Raw genomic sequence first — 19,349 nt, 5'->3', positions numbered from 1 at the left:
GACTTTGTCCAACCATAGTGAGAGACCTATGGGCTCTCCAACTGAAAGGAATTCTCTGTCACCAGGTCAACATCTTCAGATGTCAACCATGGTTGATCCCTTGGCTCTCACTCACCCTCCATCTTTCTTGGTCTTCAGCACCATATCCCTGTTACACTGCGGACATTTTCGTATAGGAAGTGGCGTTTCCGGGTAGATCTCCTGCTGTTCCACAGGCTGTGCTGCCTGGCCAAAGTACTGAGACAGAGCCTCGTCCAGCCTGTGGATTAGAAGCACAAAATCAAGGGGGTTCAGTTAGCATGCTGCAGAGCAAGAACCACTGTGACAGAATGTATGGCGTTATCTTAAAATTGGAAAATTATAAATCCCAGACATTAACAGTAAGTGACTTTGCCTAGGCTGAGTGGATGCCCTTTAGATGGCTACAGGCAGGAGGAAGAATTTCCTCAGTCTACTTTCCCCTACACAACACTATTACTTTGTAGCAAGTCACAAGGTGAGAGGCTGATCTGTGTCACGCATTTTTGAACACAGCCAAGAACTGCACAGGCTCCAGGATTTATATGATTGTGTCATATCCTAGCTGGCATCTTTAGTCTAGGAAGTAGATGGTGACCATGGAAATGACTGAAGATGGCTCAGTCCTTCTGAGGAGAAAAGCAGATGACGGCATTGTCAGGGGAAGTACTGTGAGCTCTGTGAGAGGTAATAAACACCTGGCAATGTTACACTTACACATTACTTCTTATCATGAATGCGCTTTGGCATGCATTACAACTTGAATTTTACAATAACTTTGGGCAAAAAAAAAAAAAAAACAACAACACACGCATAACCATATTCACTACATCACTGTAATACATGCCACTCCCTGCGTTTTGGCTCTTAAATACACTGCAAGTGCAGGAAAATACATATTGATCTGAAATCCAGAGAGCTTCATGCGCTGGACTACAAAACACTTAAGAAAAATCTCCTTTTACATCAAAAAAAGAAAAGAATTACATTTCCTCATGTACCCTTAAAAATGGGGGGAGATCATGAAAAAAAATGGGGATATTTAAATGTGTCTGGGCACAAATACCCCCCTTGTCTCTTGATCTCACTATTTTTTTAAAGGTACAAGAGGAAATGTAATTCTTTTCTGGTTTTGTACATATCGTGATCGTATTATCCTACAGAACACCTCCCCCTTATTTTATGGAAATGAAGAGAAGGCAATGTGTTCTGTAGCTTAGCAGGGCTGACAACACCACTTGGGACTATCAGTACAGCAGAAGCACTTTGTTGTCAGCTCAAACAGGAAGTTAGCAGATCACAGGTATTTTAGTGTACTTGCAGCATTTTTCAGATTAAATCTTTTTAGTGAAACATTTTCCACAGTATCATACTACAATAAAATATCCAATCCAAGACACAATATACTTAAAGAAAGGGTCGTTGCATGACATCACAATGCAAACAAATTATAAAAAAGGAAATATAAATGAAACATCACATGTTGGCGCTATATAAATCCTGAATAATAATAATAATAATAATAATAATAATAATAATGTACATATCCTTACATATCAGGATATATAAATATATAGTTCTAAATTTGAGAGTGCCCCTGGATATATAAAAGCCCTAGTTAATTTTCAGTGTTTTGCCTGTGACCATTCTCTCATAATGAATACAATTTGAAAATAAAAGAAGAAATCTTGTTTTCCTTTTTGCTTGCAGCATGGTTTAATTCAAAAACACAGGAAGAAGTGCATGTATAGCAGAGATGTAGTGAAGACAGGTTTTCATCAGAGGGGTACAAGCAGCACACTTGTAAGGTGCCCGAGCCTCCCAAGCGGCCCGGCCCATACAGCAGCTTAATGAATGTAACTGCTAGCACAGCAGGCAGCTGCTGGCCCGCAGGACACCAACGGAGAATGACATAAAACACGTTGCCTCCCGATTCCGCTATGAGCCTCCTCCCGGCCAGAAATCAGAAACTGGGTCGTGAGATAGAGACCCCTATTATTTCCAACACAGGGTAAGAGGTCGGTCTCCTGTCACACCCCCCACATCTGATGGAGCACCAGCTGCCACGCCATCATCCTCATCTCCACCCAGAATCCTCCATCCCTCTCCACAATGTAGGCCCCATCCCCGCCCTGAATCATCCATTTCTCTCCTGGAGAGGGATGAGGATAATTCTGGGTGGGTATGGGGATACATTGGGATAAGAGTGTTAAAATAAATCAGTACAAAGTGGGTGCACTGAAGGACTCGATGGGACGGCCAACTTTTTTTTAGCCAAATCAACCTGGAGTGTATGTTTACTGTCCCAATAATATACATGCAATTTAGAAGAGAACCCCCACTTACTTGGTGGCTTTGGCTGCAGCCTCAATGAAGACCTGCTTGTATTTCTGCACCTGCTGTCTCAGGACAGTGAATTTGTCCTTTTTTCCTTCACAAATGAGCTTCAGATCTGCCTCCAGCTCAGCTCGAAGGTCAGGCTTGGACATCTCGAAGCCCATGGAATCATATCCTAAGGAGGCATTGAAGAGGGATAGCAAGACTTGAGGATGGAGTTGTAACTGCTAATAAACTGTAAACAATCAAACTCCTCAGGATGGCTTTGCTTCAGAAGAGCAGCGATTGAGGGCTTACTGTCAGGGCTGGCTTAGCCCTTCCTCCTCTGGGCTGGCCGCTCAGCTGTCGGCTAATTGCCAGCTCTCTTCTCTTTCCACAGTTACCAGCTGTTCCCGATGATGCTCGTCTGACCTGCCTATTTAAAGCCTTCCTGCTCACTTTTTAAATTTGCCTTCGCGTTGGTCACATCACAGGGAACCATCTCCTGCTGTTTGTTTCTAGACTGGCTTGCTGACATCCCACTTGGCTTCTTAACCTGCTTGCTCTCCTTGGATCCCTGACTTCTGGCCTGGCTGATTACCCAATCTGGTTAATGAACTTTGGACTGGCTGACTACCCGATCTGGCTACAGGACTCTGGCTATGCTTGACTACGCTTTTTTCTATTTACCTTTTTATTTTTTATTAATAAAGAAGTGTGATTTGATTGTACTTCTGTCTCAGTCTGTTTCATGTTTTCTGACACTTACCCTCCACAAGGCCCATCCCTAGCTCTCCTGGAAGGAACCTCTGCTCCGGGGTAAGGCCCACGTACATGCGTGACTTAATGGTCTCAATGTGGTCAGCATGAGTAGCGTCAGTCCCTTCAGGAAAAACAAATATAGCATACATATCAGCCACTAGAACCACAGAAAAGATGAACCAATACAGTCTGATCAATGTAACTCTACAATAGAAATGTGACTTATAATTATCAGTTATAATGAGAAGAACTCAGTTTGTTGTTCTGTGATACTGCTTTAACACTGTGTAGACACAGGCTGGGGTAATCTCCACCCCAGGCTGTACTGCAGAAGTGTATTGTAATGCAGGGAGGATGGCCCTGGCTGTACTATGCAGCACAGGTGTCTGGATCACAACACTGGCTGAAAAGAGTTGCAAATCATTTGACAGAGCATTTCAGATATGTGTATTTAACCCCTTGCCATGAGGTTAGCTTTAAAGATTTTTCACAGAGCCGTTTATGGATTTTCTAGATCATAAAAGAAATTAAGGAAGTATCACCACAATTTAAATATCTTTGCTAAATCCTGCAGGGGGCCAAGAGCATGTAGCATCTGATCCATGGCTGCACTGTGCATAAAAACACATCTGTTTTCTCTCTGCTGGTTGTCAGCTGCAACCCAGGCTGAAACCCAATTTATGGGTTTTCCTATGGAGAAGCTAAAACAAAGCACAGAAGCCAACTACCGCATTCTGTGTGCTGTGAAGTGCCAATAAGAACTGCAGCAATGCTCCTATCCCTCTGCTGTGATGAATAACAGAGCTAGATGCCATCTCTCTGTGAAGTGTCTCCAAAATGTAAATAGTACAGTCGTGTTCCTCTCTACCCTGATGTGATGAATGTCATTGCTGTCGCCACCATTTCCTTCTGTGTGCTATAACCCTTTCATGACTAAGCCTATTTTTGACATTTGGTGTTTACAAGTTAAAATCCATATTTTTTGCTAGAAATTTACTTGGAACCCCCAAACATTATATATATATATATATATATATATATATATATATATATATATATATATATATATATATATATATATTAGCAGAGACTCTAGAGAATAAAACGGCGATTGTTGCAATATTTTATGTCACAGTATTTGTGCAACGGTGTTTTAAACGCAACTTTTTGGGAAAAGGGACACTTGATCTCATGAATTTAAAAAAAACGAAAAGTACGAAAAAAGAAAGTATAATTAGCCCAATTTTTTTCGCATAACGTGAAAGATAATGTTATGCTGAGTAAATAGATACCAAACATGCCACGCTTTATAATTGCACGCACTCGTGCAATGACGACAAACTACGGTACCTACAAATCTCAGTAGGCAACGCTTTAGAGTTACAGAGAAGGTCTAGTGCTAAAATTATTGCTCTCGCTCCGACGATCGCGGCGATACCTCACATGTGTGATTTGAACACAGTTTACATATACGGGCGCGACTTCCGTATGCGTTTTCTTTGCTGCGCAAGCTCGCGGGGACGCTTTAAAAAAAAATTCTTGTTTATTTTAAAATTAATAAGTTTTTTTTTTTAACATTTTTTTTTGATCACTTTTATTGCTGTCACAAGGAATGTAAACATCCCTTGTGACAGCAATAGGTGGTGACAGGTACTCTTTATGGAGGGATCGGGGGTCTAAAAGACCTCCAATCCCTCCTTTACACTTCAAAGTATTCAGATCGTAGTTTTTGGCGATTCTGAATAGTGTATATATTTTTAAATCCGGCGCCATTTGCAGCCGAGTAAATGGGAAGGGACGTCATGACATTGATTCCGTGTTTACAATTAGGAGACTGCAATGAAGTCGCTTACGGCTTCATTCCAGTCCCTCCCTAGCCGCTGGAGGCATCGGATGTTTGATCGGGGCTCCCAATTGAACGGGACCCCTGATAAGGGGGGGCTGTCCCCTCCCGCTCCTCCGGCATAACAGCCGAGCAGCTTTTACCCGCATTGGTTGTTATGGCTGGAAAGCCGATCGCCCGCTCTAAAAATCAGTACCGGGATGATGCCTGCAGGTGCGGGCATCATCCTGGAATAACCCCCGGAAGCCGAGTACGCACATCTGCATACGCTCGGCGGGAAGGGGATAAGGTGCCTCCAAAATTAATAGTGCAGCCATGCTCCTCTGTTTCTGACTGCTGCTGACATTTCTCTGTGCTACTTATGAACACAAAGAAATGTCACACCGACAGGTTCATTTCTAACTGCTATGACGAATGACAGCACTGTCAAAGCCTCCTATGCACCCTGTGTGCTGTCACTCAAACCTAATGAGATACGTTTCCTTCTGGGCAGCATGGTCAAACAGTGGTGGGGACGCTGTCAACCTTGCTAGCTCAACAACTAAAGTACAGATCAGAAGGGTACCAGGTGCTACATGCACTTGGTACCCTAACGGATTCAAGTATTTTTATGGTAGTGATATGTTTTCATTAGGCTACAGAACCATTTTATATTTGAGAAAAAAGCGGGAAACATATTTTCAGTCTTGTGTCTGAATGAAGAACAGTTTATGTTATAAAACGCTCGAACAATCAACTTCTTACCTTCCCACTGTTATAGCAGGTTAGAACAGAAAAGAGAAAAGCTAGTTGATTGGTTGTGACCCACAACAAAAATGACAGGTGTCACTCAAGGCTCCACCAGGTCCTCCTGCATGACAAACCGCTAGGAGTGCCGACAAGGACAGAGTCCCAGCTTAAAACATCTAGTAGGAAAGAAAGTCCCAAAAGTCGCACATTACAGCAAAACCCCGTAAGGAGGTGTATGACAGCCAGAGCTGTATTTTAGCCTAGGGCAGCACTTTGCAGGGGTGGGGTGGCAAAAAAGCTGCCCCCACCTCCACCTGAGACTCTATTGGCCACTGGTTGCTAGAGCCGCCTGGTGTTTAGCAACCAATGAAGTCATGGCCGCGACTTCCTGGCCCTGCCCATAATTCAAAGCGGAGGATTTAACTTACTCCTCCTCTGCGCCTAGTGCTTGTGGAGGTCCAAAGTGTCTCGCTGGTCCAGTAACGGTGTGAAGTAGGGCAGTGGTGCAAAATCTGTCAATCCGGTGCTGATGAGCAGTGGTGTTTTTACACAGCAGGCGGCTGGCGGCTCCCCTAGAGGCTGGCTAGAACCAAGAACTTGGAAGGGAGAAGACCTCCATCATCATGGTGCCACCCTGTCCTGAGCAGCAGTGGTCAGAGCATCCCTGGTGCCTCCCAGAGCCTGCACTCCTTCGCCAACCTATTCTCCACTCCCAGCTGGGATATCAACAGGAAGACAAGCTGACTGAGGGCTCAGAGGACAGGCAGCGGTAGGTGCATCTCTAACACACACACACACACACACACACACACACAGAAAGGGGAGAACAAGGAGGGACTGCAGGCAGGGCTAGGGGATCTCGCACCCCCCCTCTCTCTCTTCCACCCCCTTCTCATTCCCCCCTCAATCTCTCTTCCAACCACCTCCCACCCCCCCCCCCCACTCTCTCTCTCCCCTCTCTGATCCACCCTCCCTCCCTCTCGTGAGATCTCAGGGGTTCATTCTGGGACTTTTAGTCCTTCAATTTTGGAGGGAGTCACATCCATTAAAAACAGGAAGGGGGGTGCCCAATTTTCGTCTTGCTTAGGGCAGTGCAAAACCAAAATACACTACTGATGACAGCATCAGCGTAGCCTGGTTGGAGCCTAGGCTGAAGCTGTCATACACCTCCTTGCAGGGTTTTGCTGTGATGTGTGACTTTTAGGACTTTCTTTCCCTACTAATGGATTGGTTGGTCAATTTATTGTTAGAAGAGAAACAAAAAATAAATAAATAAATAAATAAATAAAAAAAATTGTTCTTCATCCTAGACACTTTTTTAAAAATTACAAAGGCCTTCTATATACAGATTATTTCTGTGATCATTCTAAATGGATCATGCTAGACACAAAGCAAAGACACTGCAGTGTTCTTAGTAAGAACTACTGTTACAGTTGCATTGGCTGGTTTACCTATTCCGTGTTTCTCCATTAAAGATATGAGATCGGCTTCTGTAAGCAGCTGTGGTGGGGAAGTCTCGCCATCCACCATCTCCACCAGGGTGGGCTGGAATCTCTCACCCATCTCATACACAGGGATGACCTAAGAGAATAATACATCACACAATAAGTTTAACTTTAGTAAATGTTAATTATGCTAAAGCTACCAAAGCTACTTAGTGGCTTCCCCCATCCAGGAGCCCTGTTGGTGGTAGAAGTCAGAACATATGATGCTCAAGAGTTATGGTATGACTTTTAGAGAACTTTACATCTCTGTCCTTAAAGTGGACCTGTACTCAAAAAGGGAAGAGTTGCCATCTTAGACAACATCCAGAAATGTTAATCGTGCACAAGTACCCTGAAAGAATTCTCTTATGCCTTAAATTTCTCCTGAAAAATAGCAAGGCAATTACACTCCTTTAGCATTATAATACAGTGTGAGATCATCTAAGGCACTTGTGCCTCTGACTGTTAGTCTCACCAGATATAGAGCAAGATTTGGCTAGGTCTTCTGTGCGGCGCACTGTTCTCTTTGTTGGAGGGAAAGCTGTACCTAAGGATTTTCAGTGCAAGAATCTCTCTGCTTCTTTCGTTTGTGGATCTGTGCTTTCTCACCTCCTCTCCTACTGCTTCTGATCTCACCTGTCATCAGGGGACAGCTCTGACAATAGGAAAAAATCCCTGCCTCTACCAATATATCTCCCTCTACACAAAGGCACAGTGCAGAACAAGGCAAGGTAAGTCAATAATGGGAAATGGATCGGCTGCAGGGGGTCCACAGGCAATACGGATGGCTAGTTCTTGCCTCTCACCTTGTATTTTTTGGGCAAAACATTCACAGTACAGGCCCTCTTTAACCACTTGCCGACCAGGCCATAGCCGAATTGTTGTGAATTCATGAAGAAATACATTTAATATTCGCTGGCTGAGATGAGGGATTTCAGTATTTTATTGAACTGTGACCTCTTGGAGACCTTTAAAGCAAAGTACAAGATCTCGCAGGTTTTTTTTTCCAAATGTTGAAAGGATTAGTTCTTGTTAAACTTTTACAAAACCTGTGTTTAAAAAAGAAACTCGCTGAAACAATGGTATCTTCTGTCACCAAATAAAAAGCTGTTTACTTATTTTGTTGGTTAGAGTGAGAAGGCCAAACTTGCATAAGTATTTATCACATGGAAATAACCCTTAACTAGAGAACCCCATTGTACGTAAGTAAAAGACTATTTGGACAATATACAACCGTGCAAATAGCTGACGCCTCATCCAAAAACATATTGAAGGACACAGCTAACCCATTTAATCATTTATTGGAAGCTCAGAGTTCATCCCAAAACATGCTGTAAGATTCATCTACCAGTATCATCTATATTTTTCTAAGCCATTCAATTTATACATAGGTCACAACTGAGATTATAAATTTAGTATCTAATGATCTAAAGAACTTTGTCATAAAGAATTATATATGAAAGTGTGATTATAAGTAGAAGTGTTTTAGCAACAAATTAGTATTATGAAAAACATATAATCATGATTATAATTGTATAAGAATTTAACCTATGTTTAGATAAACAAATATTGATTGGATACCCAAATTATACATGGATCCATATAGATAATAATTGTATGTGATATTGTTTGTGATATATCTAACCTGTGTCCTTTCTAAACGGACTAAAGATTAACAGATATACATTGATATACATATATATCAACAATTTATGCAAGTGATTATTGAAATTTATGTTAAAGAGTATTCTACATTATGCCATAATTCTTGAACACTCGAATATATTCGTTAGAACATATAAATAACGAACACATATTACAGAATTAGAAAAATATTCACTTAAAGAAATAAAACACCCAACATAGGTGAGACACCTGGTGGTGGAAGGTGCTATTACCTTAAAATCACGAGACTCCCGGGAAAGCTAACCATTAAGTCTGTCGGCCAATGAGGCGGGAACACATACCCTCTGGGCAGAACTTAGTATAATTTTATAATCCTTTTGTTGAAGAGGATATTTAAGAAACTAGAAAGATGGGAAAAGAAGAGGAAAGGAAGCTCGGAGGAGAGCTGGGGGGAGAGAGTCAGGGGGAAGCTTAGGGACCCCCACTGAGAAGGGACACTGGAAGACATGCCTGAATACACATTTTTACATTCATGAAGATCCCTGCTCCTTGGAATGTTGAAGCCACGGCAGCCATCTTAAAATTCCTGGTAACTAATACTCCACACTAATAGCCATATTGGAAATGGGTAAATATATGTTTATCATCTATTTTATGTTCTCTTAAATATTGATGTTTTTGAATATTCTATTATTGAAATACTTCTCCCGAATCAATAACCGCCTTTTAGATTTTTCTCTAAATTAATATTTTCATACATTTCTTTTTGCATAGATGCCAATTTTATTGACAAACAAATGTCTAATTTATTTCACATTGTTAACCACTTACTTACCTGCAGTATAGTAACGGTTGGATGTGTGAAATACAGACATTTTGTTTCATTGTCAATTATCAAAAGGTTATTGATTCTACCGAGAAATGATAATGGTGATAATTGTGTCCAAGGTACTACTACGCCCAGTTTGAGGGTGTTCCCAGAAATTGTCAAAATGATCAAGTAATGTAATCTGTATTTTAATATTTCATGTAATTATTTGTTTTCTGTCAACCAATAAATGTAACTATTTTGTATGATCACTCGTCTCCGTGAATACGTTTCACATATATAGACTGTGTCATATAGACTGATTCTGTATCTTAAAAATATCTTCGTTAAAAATTACTTAATAAATATTGTGCGGGAAAATGTCCTTAAAAGCACAACAGAATGAAAGCTACAGCTTCATCGGCTAGTTCTGAGAGGGTGTCCAGGGACTTATTCATGCCTATCTGCCTCATCCGTGCATCATACATGCCTCACCAATGCCCGATCCATGCCACATCAGTGCCACATCAGTGCCCATCCGTGCCTCACAAAATTGTAATAGGTAGTCAGGAAATTTGATTTGTAATTTTACGTCCCTAGAACACCTGATTGTTCCCCTGAATGTTCGGCCTGTTTGTGTGGCAACGCTGTGTAAAAGTCTCACACATGTGGTATTGCCATACTCAGGAGGAGTAGCAGAATGTATTTTGGAGGTGTAATTTGTGGTTTGCACATGCTGTGTCTAAGAAATATCTTAAAAATGTACAACTTTCTGTAACATTTTCTTTCCACATTTTCCAAAACTTGTGGAAAAAATTACATGTTCAAAAGACTCATAATGCCTCAGACTATACATTGGGGGGTGTTGCTTTCAAAAATTGGCTCATTTTGTGGGCGGTTTCATTGTCTGATACTCCAGGGCCTTCAAAAGTGTAATATGTTGTCATGAAATTATATGTGCAATTCATGCTTGCATGCTTGCCGAGGCCCAACTTGCATGTTGGGCCTCGGTTTGTGGCCAGGCTGTGTAAAAGCCTCATACACATGTTATCACCATACTCAGGAGGAGTAGCAGAATGTTTTTTGGGGTGAAGTTACAAGTATGCCTATACAGTGCATGAGAAATAACTTGGTAATGTGACAATTTTGTGAAAGGCTTGTTAGGGTCTTAAGAAATGATAGGCTATCAGTACATCAGGTGTGGTCCATTTTCAACGATTGGTACCCTAGCCTTGTGGACTTTGACTTTCACAAAGACCAAATAATATGTACTGGGTTATTTTTATCAAAGATATGTAGCAGTATACCTTTTGGCCAAAATTTATAATGAAAAATTTGCTCTCTGCTCACTGAAGACCAAAAACTGAGCGATCAGCAGTCTTTGATTGATCAATTCTTGGTCTAGAGGTGGCGGAGAAAAGATTGACCAATGCTGCATCCACCTGTGAGTATGACCGTTTGTTTTTTAAAATTCCCGAAATTCTCTTTGAACTTCACTGGCCTGTGCACATGCCATCGTCTTTACAAAGGAGACACAGCAGCAGGTGTAAGACCCTAAGGTTGCCAGGAACACAACGGTTAACTATGGAAGACCTTGGCAGGCTCAAAGAGGTACAAAAAGCCAGCAGGTTACTCTGCTAAACACCACCAATAACTGAAATACTGATTCTACATGGACCGAGTACCTGACCAGGGTCATACCCATATGTCGCTGGACTTTCGGTGGTTATACCAGGATGATGATTACAGCTGCAGGCATCACCCCTGTACTGTTTTTTTTTTTTTTTTTGTTTTTGTTTTTTTAGAGCCGGTGGTCGACGGCTCTCTTGTAAAAGCAATCCTAGCAGCTAACTAGACACTGAATTGTTTTTACAAGCAGCAGCAGGAGGGGGCGCCCCCCCCCCCCCCCCACCACCACCACCACCACCTTCTGCAACTTGTTTGGGCTCTGCCGTCTCACCAGGAGACACGAGCGATCAGCCAATGAGTTCACTGGCTGGTCAGGAAGCCAAATAAAGCCAGGCTCTCCTCTAACATAACATCACTTACAATTTACCCAGATGTCAACAGCACCATTTTTTTTTAAATCAAGTTAAAAACACAGATCTTGACGTTTTTAATATTTTGAAGTGCAGAGGAGTGACTTGGGGTCTTATAGACCCCCGATCTCTCCATAAAGAGCATCTCTCACATGCCCATTACGGTCACAAGGAATGTTTAGTGATGAAAAACAAAAATTACAGTGTACGTTTTTTTTTTTTTTTTTTTAATGTACAAATCAGCAAAAAAAATTGGATATTGGCAGGAGAGGTGGCCGAAATATCGTTATCGTATCGGCACCGAAAAAAATTATATCAGTCGATCCCTAATCTATTTATTTGGCATAAAATTATCTTTTAAAATTTTACAAAAAAATTTGCTTCAGTATTGTGTTTTTTTTTTTTTTGCATTAAAATTCAAAAGTATTTTTTCCCCAAAAATTGTGTTTAACCACCTCAATACAGTGCACTTACACCCCTTTCCTGTCCAGACCAATTTTCAGCTTTCAGCGCTCTCACAGTTTGAATGACAATTACTCAGTCATGCAACATTGTACCCACATGAAACTTGCGTCCTTTGTTCCACACAAATAGAGCTTTCTTTTAGTGGTATTTAATCACTAGTAGGTTTTTTATTTTTTGTGCTATAAATAAAAAAAAGAACAGAAATTTTGTGAAATAAAATGCATTTTTCTTCGTTTCGGTCATAAAATTTTGCTAATTAGTAATTTTTCTTCATAAATTTTGGCCAAAATTTATACTGCTACATCCTTTGGTAAAAATAACCCACATTAGTGTATATTATTTGGTCTTTGTGAAAGGTATAGTCTCTACAAACTATGGTGCCAATCACTGAAAATTGATCACATCTGATCAGGCCTTCAGTACATCAGATGTATCTCATTTATTGAGGCACTAACAAGTCAGGAAAATACAAATACCCCCCAAATGACCCCTTTTTAGAAAGTAGATATTCCAAGGTATTAAGTAAGTAGCATGGTGAGTTTTTTTAAGTTGTAATTTTTTCCCACAATTCTTTGCAAAATTAATATTTTTTTTATTTATTTTACAAAATTGTCACATCATCAAGTTATTTCTCACACACAGCATATGCATACAACAAATTACACCCCAAAATACATTTTGATACTCTTCCCGAGTACGGCGATACCACACGTGTAGGACTTTTACACAGCCTGGTCACATACAGAGCACCGACATTGACGTAGCACCATCAGGCATTCTACGTGCACAAATGACGCATCTCATTTCACAGCCACCTATTACACTTTTGAAGGCCCTGGAGTACCAGGACAATGGAAACGCCCACAAAATTTTGGAAAGCAAACACCCCAACGTATATTCTATGAGGCATGGGCTGCAAATAGGTACTCGGGCACTCTGATGGACTGGGGACAGGTACTCAGGCACTCTGATGGACCGATGGACTATGACAGGTACTCTGATGGACCGATGGACTATGACAGGTACTCTGATGGACCGATGGACTATGACAGGTACTCTGATGGACCGATGGACTATGACAGGTACTCTGATGGACCGATGGACTATGACAGGTACTCTGATGGACCGATGGACTATGACAGGTACTCTGATGGACCGATGGACTATGACAGGTACTCTGATGGACCGATGGACTATGACAGGTACTCTGATGGACCGATGGACTATGACAGGTACTCTGATGGACTGTGAATGACAGGTACTATGATAAGTGGTGACAGGCCCTCTTTATTGGGGGGGGGGGGGGGGTAACATCTCGTTACCGCGGTTTGTTTACATTTAGTGATCGGCTGTGAAAGGATCACAGTCGATCACGTGGGTAAACAGCCGGCCAATGGCTGTTTACCCCCGTCGGTAACAAGCAGTGTTCCCGGGAACACACGCCGCCACCGACGTGCGATCGCGCGCATGCACCGTGCACAGTGGGGGTGGATCTATCTGTGATTGGCTGTGACTTCATCACGGCCGATCACGTGGTAAACAGCCATACCCAATGGCTATTCACCCCCTCGGTGGCGAGCAGTGTCTCCGTGACACACCGCCACCGAAGGAACAGGGATGTGAGAGTACGATCGTGCACATTCCCTGTTTAAATGGGAGGACGTCATATGGGGCTCGGGGATCCCAAGTTATTTTCTACCAAAAAATTCTGATTGTTACACGTAAAACAAAAAGTGGCAGTAAAGGCCTGGTCTGGAAGTGGTTATTAAATATAATGGTAGTATGTTTCAAATATAGTGTATATCTTCCAGTTGGGTGAAATAGCACTGTACAGTGGATTAATTGTGCATGAATATGGATGGTAACCATCAGACTGCTGTATGTGTATCAGCAATAGCTATACCTTTGTGTTCCACTTGTCGTACGGATAGACATCCAGGTAATTTCTGGCGATAATCATCAGCCCATGAGCCACAAACCTCTCGGCAGCGATGTCAATCTCCACGGTTGTCTCCTGACCCTGAGCATCCTGGGAGCAGCAGGCCAAGAAATGGCGCACAATGAACTCATAGATCCGCTGCTCATTTCCCTGAAAGCAGAGATGTCAAACAAAACCAGTTACCAGTTGGTATAATACTGCAATAAGTATTCCTTGTTTCTCAAATTGTTATTGCGCTGATGAGAGCCAAAATGTCACCAGAGGAGTTGTCATCTTCACACAAAAGTCAGTTTTTCTGAAGTCACAACCTTTTTTTTTTTTTTTTCTTTTGTACAGAATGGCTAAAATCAGTGTTAATTTTAGTCTTGGAACTAAAATGGCATCTTAGTTTTAGTCCCATTTTAGTCTTCTGCAATTGTTTTAGTGGTATTTAGTCGACTAAAATCTCCAGTACATTTCAGTAATTGCAATTTAGTTTTAGTCAGTCATAGTCTTGACTAAAATGGCATTTTAGTTTTAATCTCATTTTAGTTTTAGTCATCTCAATTGTTTTAGTCGTATTTTAGTCGACTAAAATAGTATTCATTTAGTCTAATAAAATGTTTTAGTCGACTAAATTAACACTGGTTACAATTGGGTAACTGTGTCCCACTGGGAAGATTTCCTATCATCTCCTATCCTGTACACAGGACAAAAAAAGTAATAAAAAAAAAAAAAAAAAAAAATCTCCCTTGGACGGATATCACTGGACAGGTGTCCCCATTCCTCTATTGCAGTTACAGTGACAATTATCACTGGATTTCCCATCACCTTCTGCCCATGTTACGATGGTAATCAGAAAAAATAGGGAGGATGAATCTCCGCAATAGGGACAGCAATGAAAAATTGAAAGGGACGCCTGTACAAATTATTCATATGTGAAGATGATGTAGTGTTTTATGTTAGCAAGTTAGTGCTAGGGTTAATGTTTGGGTCAAGGTCAGGGTCAAAAGGTCAAAGTCAGGGTCAGTATTTTTTTTGGATAGGTTTTTTTTTTTTTTAATTAGGGTCAGTGTCAGTGCGTTTTAAGCAGGATTTAAAAAAAAAAGCAAAATGTGCACTATTGTTTCTGAGCTGTACTACAGGTACAAACAACAACTAACATACACATATGTCATATTGCTGCAATCGTCAGGAGCAGGAGAATTTATTTTGGATTGTTCTTTGGTGGTAGGTTATGGTAGTAGCAAGAAATATAGTGTTATATTTAAAGTGGTTGTTAAGGCAGAAAGCTTTTCTATTAATGCATTCTATACATCAAAATAAAAAGCCTTCTGTGTGCATCAGTCGCCCCACCCCAAAACTTACCGAGCCCTCTCAATCCAGCAGCATTGCACAAGAGACTCGGCTGTCCCGGGACTCTTTGGCTGGGAAAGGGCGGGGCCAGGCCACAGCTCAGTGTCTGAATGGATACACAGAGCTGCGGCTCAGCTCGGGTGCCTCCATAGCAAGCTGCTTGCTGTGGGGGCACTCAACAGGAGGGAGGGGCCAGGAGCATCAAAGAGGGACCCGAGAAGAGGAGGATCTGGGCTGCTCTGTGCAAAAGACACTGTACAGAGCTGGCAAGTATAACAGGTTTGTTATTTTTACAGCCGTTCTAACAAGGGCTGGGCAAAATCCCTTATGGGTACAGTTTTGCCCAGGAGAGCTGCCAGAGGATCGCAGATCACCGCCATTACTAGTAAAGAAAAAAATATATATATATAAACATGTTTGGGGATATTTATTATAGCAAAAATTTAAAATATTGTTTTTTTTTCAAAATTATCACTTTTTTTTTGTTTAAAGCACAAGGAAAAAAAACCCGAGAGGTGATCAAATACCAGCAAAGGAAAGCTCTATTTGTGGGAAAAAAAGGACAAAAATTTAGTTTGGGTACAGCAGTATTGTCAGTTAAAGCGACGCAGTGCCTAATTGTAAAAACATGCTCTGGTCAGGAAGTGAGTAAAATCTTGCGGGGCTCAAGTGGTTAACAAAAAAAATTATAATGAGACTGTAGTATCACTTTTAAAAAAAAATGTTTTTTTTTTTTTTTATATTTTGGGCCAGTGTTCTTTAACAAAAAAAAAAACACAGACAGGGAGATATCCATTACCATTTACCACCAAATGAAAGCCCAATTTGTCCTGAAAAAATAAAAAGGTCTAATCCACCTGGATGCACAAAGTAGTTGTGATGATAGGTACTGTTTTACGAACACATGTCAACATTGCAAAATTGGGCTTAGGCCTTTAGATTTGTTTTAACCTTAAGCGCGAAGGTGTTAAATAAAAGAATTTACAGAAAAAAAAAAAAAAAGGAATTTTAAAATTAAAACCTTCCATTCAGTATTGGACAGTTCTACTGGTTCCTCCCCTGTATTGAAATTGCTTCCTATTATTTTATTGCTTCTCATGATGTACATTAGAACGTGCAGTAAGTCAGATACAGCCCACCTCATTTCCTGACTGGAGGACGTTCAGCACCATCTAGTTCTTTCCTCCCCATCCTGCCACTTTCAATCATGGAGGTTCAGGCCCACATATGGATGTTACCTAGGAGTAGTCTGACTAGAAAAGCCAATCTCTCTAGACTGACATCCACCCATTATTAATGAGTTAGGATTTGGTAATGGAAATACTTTATATATAAACCTTTAACATAATTCCTAATGACTCTCAATTTCTGTATTTTAGTACATTAGGAATCGACCAATAGAAACTCCTATTCTCACCTGCAGGTTGCTGGCGTACTTAGTAGGGTGGATGGGGGGATGGGCCTGATCTGATTTGTTCCCGTTCCTGGGAGTTGGCCCACCGCTCACCAAGATCCGTTGTGCAAAGCCACCCCACTGAGGGTCCTGTGTCTGCTGCTCAACCAATGGCGTGAGGTTTAAGTCCTTGGGAAAAATGTTGGTTTCTGTTCGAGGGTAACTGATATAACTAGAAAAAAAAATAGTAATAAACAAGCTTGTTAACCTTTCCATGACCAGATGTCACTATGGGGTTATTTACTAAAAGCAAATCCACTTTGCACAGCAAGTGCACTTGGAAGTAAAGTCACTGTAGATCCGAGGGGGACATGCAAGGAAAATAAAAACCAGCATTTTAGCTTGCACATGATTGGATGATAAAATCAGCAGAGCTTCCATTTCAGATCTACCCCTTAGATTTAGAGCGACTGCACTTCCACTTTGCACTGCCAGTGCACTTGGATTTGCCTTTCGTAAATAATCCCCTATGGGTCTCTAAAAACTCAGCTATTGTTTCCCTGCCAGAGAGCGCGCTACAGCACCTGCAAACCTAATCTGCATTCATTAAAGCTCCATCTTTTGCTAAATTTTGCATAGTTGGCCCAAACGAACTATGTCCCTCACTAACATGTGAGGCAGTTGGATGTGTGTTTCGGGTTTGAGCCAAGACTTCCTGTCTCATACCCAAAACATACTAGAGTCTATCTGATCGACGCTCAGCCAATCAGAGAAAGCAATATATTCTAGCAATGAATACAAAGCTTCTCTGATTGGCTGACTCAGAGGCAGGCTGAAGTCACAACCTCTGACTCAGCCAGAGGAAACATTCTGTTTATTGCTAGAATACGACGCTTTCTCTGATTAGCTGAGCGCTGATCAGATAGACTGTAGTGTATTCCGGGCATGGGACAGGAGGTCTCGGCTCGAACCCAGAACACAGTGCGGTATGCTGTATGTAGCCTCAGGTACATCCAGTGGCCTCATGTGTTAGTGAGGAACGTTGTTCGTTTGGGCCATCTTGGCTCAAAGGAAAAGTGTAGCAAAAGCTGGAGTTCAGCTTTAAGATCCCCGTGTACCTAGACCCCTTCACAGAACCATATTCCCAATGCAAGAGAACTAGCAGCTGGGTTTTGAAGACACTCCCATAGGCTACACAGAAAACGCTGCTATAGGACACATGATACACCTTCTCTATTGTTTTAAAAGGCAGCCTGTTATTAATGTTTTAGAAGTTGAAATTACCCCTGCGTATAAAGCTTCTCTGCAATTTTCATGGTCTCCTTTGCTCCAATTTTCAGTTTTCTAGAAACCAGTTTTTCCATTTCCTATGCAGAAACAAGAACATAGAGAGTGCTTAAATAAAATTATATGGAATGGGAACTTGTCATTATCCTGACACAAGTAGTCTCAGAGGTTACAAGCTAGGGCTGAAAAAACTAATCGATTAATCGACAACTAATCTATTAATTTCATAATCGATTACTATTTTCATAATCGTTTCATCGGCCAGTAACATAATGGGGTTAAAAAAAACTAAAATGAGCTCTTTATAGTACAAAAAGAGCAAATAATCGCTACTGTAAATATTACTTTCACTGTTCTACAGTAAAAAATGAACCCCTTACAGTAGTGATTATCTGCTTTTTTGTACTATAAAGGGCTAATTTGAGTTTTTTTTAACTCCATTATGTTACTAAACATCTTAGGCCTGGTTCACATCTATGTGTTTATTGGTACTTTTTGCAGAAATGCACTACAGTTCATTTACAGGGTTTCCTATGGGACACGTTCACATCTGAAAGGGTCAGGGACTTTCAAACGCAAAATGGTGCTTTATTGGTTCAATATACTTAAATGGAGAAGCTGCAGAAAAGCGTGTAATGCATTTTTGCAGCAATTTGTGCTTTTTAATCTGCCCAAAAAAATGCAAAAATGAAAATTGCAGTAAAATCACGTGTGCAAAAATCAAAACGTACAGCAAAAAGCACGGCTGAGAACAAGAATATTCAGACGAAAAATCTTTGTACATTAGCTGAATGAAAGAATTTTGTTTGAAATTTTCACTTGTTTTTAACATTCTGTTTTTAAAATGAATGTTATTTCTGAACGAAAACCACATACACTGCCTGAAAATTCCTTTGACTAAGAAGTTTTCTATTACGGTATTTCCAAATTGTCCCGTCACTGTGGTTGAAAATGAACGTCAATTTGACTCACTTTTTTTTTTTAAAGGTTATTAACCGATTAATCGAAACAATAATCGGCCAACTAATCGATTATGAAAATAATTGTTAGTTGCAGCCCTATTAAAAGCCATTTTGCAGATTACATTTATCAGAAAACAAGTTCTTTGCGACAGAACAGAGGCCTGTGTTATTTGGATGAAGATAAATTGCACCAAGCTATCTGAAATGATTGCAGCCTTGTGCTTTCTGTATGATCAGCATGTGCAAATTTTAAATTTGACCACAGCGCAGACACAGAAGCAACGTCAACAAAAACATAGTTATAAAAAGCTCATACACACTGAATAATACACAATTGTCAACT

At 40.9% G+C, this 19,349-nt stretch overlaps 1 protein-coding gene across 1 annotated transcript in view; it reads right to left on the bottom strand.

Annotated features, from left to right (window-relative positions):
* The window catches only part of TOP3A (DNA topoisomerase III alpha), a 50,589-nt gene that overhangs the window by 6,963 nt on the left and 24,277 nt on the right, over positions 1-19,349 (bottom strand). The window contains exons 11-17 of the mRNA XM_077449438.1: positions 18,042-18,124; positions 16,782-16,989; positions 13,994-14,179; positions 7,120-7,249; positions 3,104-3,217; positions 2,365-2,530; positions 116-259 (exon numbers count right to left, since the gene is read on the bottom strand). Of these exons, the coding sequence (XP_077305564.1) occupies positions 116-259; positions 2,365-2,530; positions 3,104-3,217; positions 7,120-7,249; positions 13,994-14,179; positions 16,782-16,989; positions 18,042-18,124 (1,031 nt within the window). The remainder of the gene's footprint in view (positions 1-115; positions 260-2,364; positions 2,531-3,103; positions 3,218-7,119; positions 7,250-13,993; positions 14,180-16,781; positions 16,990-18,041; positions 18,125-19,349) is intronic.

The sequence above is a fragment of the Lithobates pipiens genome, unplaced genomic scaffold (assembly GCF_037356315.1).
Source record: "Lithobates pipiens isolate NorthernLeopardFrog02 unplaced genomic scaffold, aLitPip1_a1.2 Scaffold_22, whole genome shotgun sequence".
Lineage (NCBI taxonomy): Eukaryota > Metazoa > Chordata > Amphibia > Anura > Ranidae > Lithobates > Lithobates pipiens.
The sequence above is the reverse complement of the archived record's forward strand: the minus strand, read 5'-3'. Positions and strand labels throughout refer to the sequence as shown.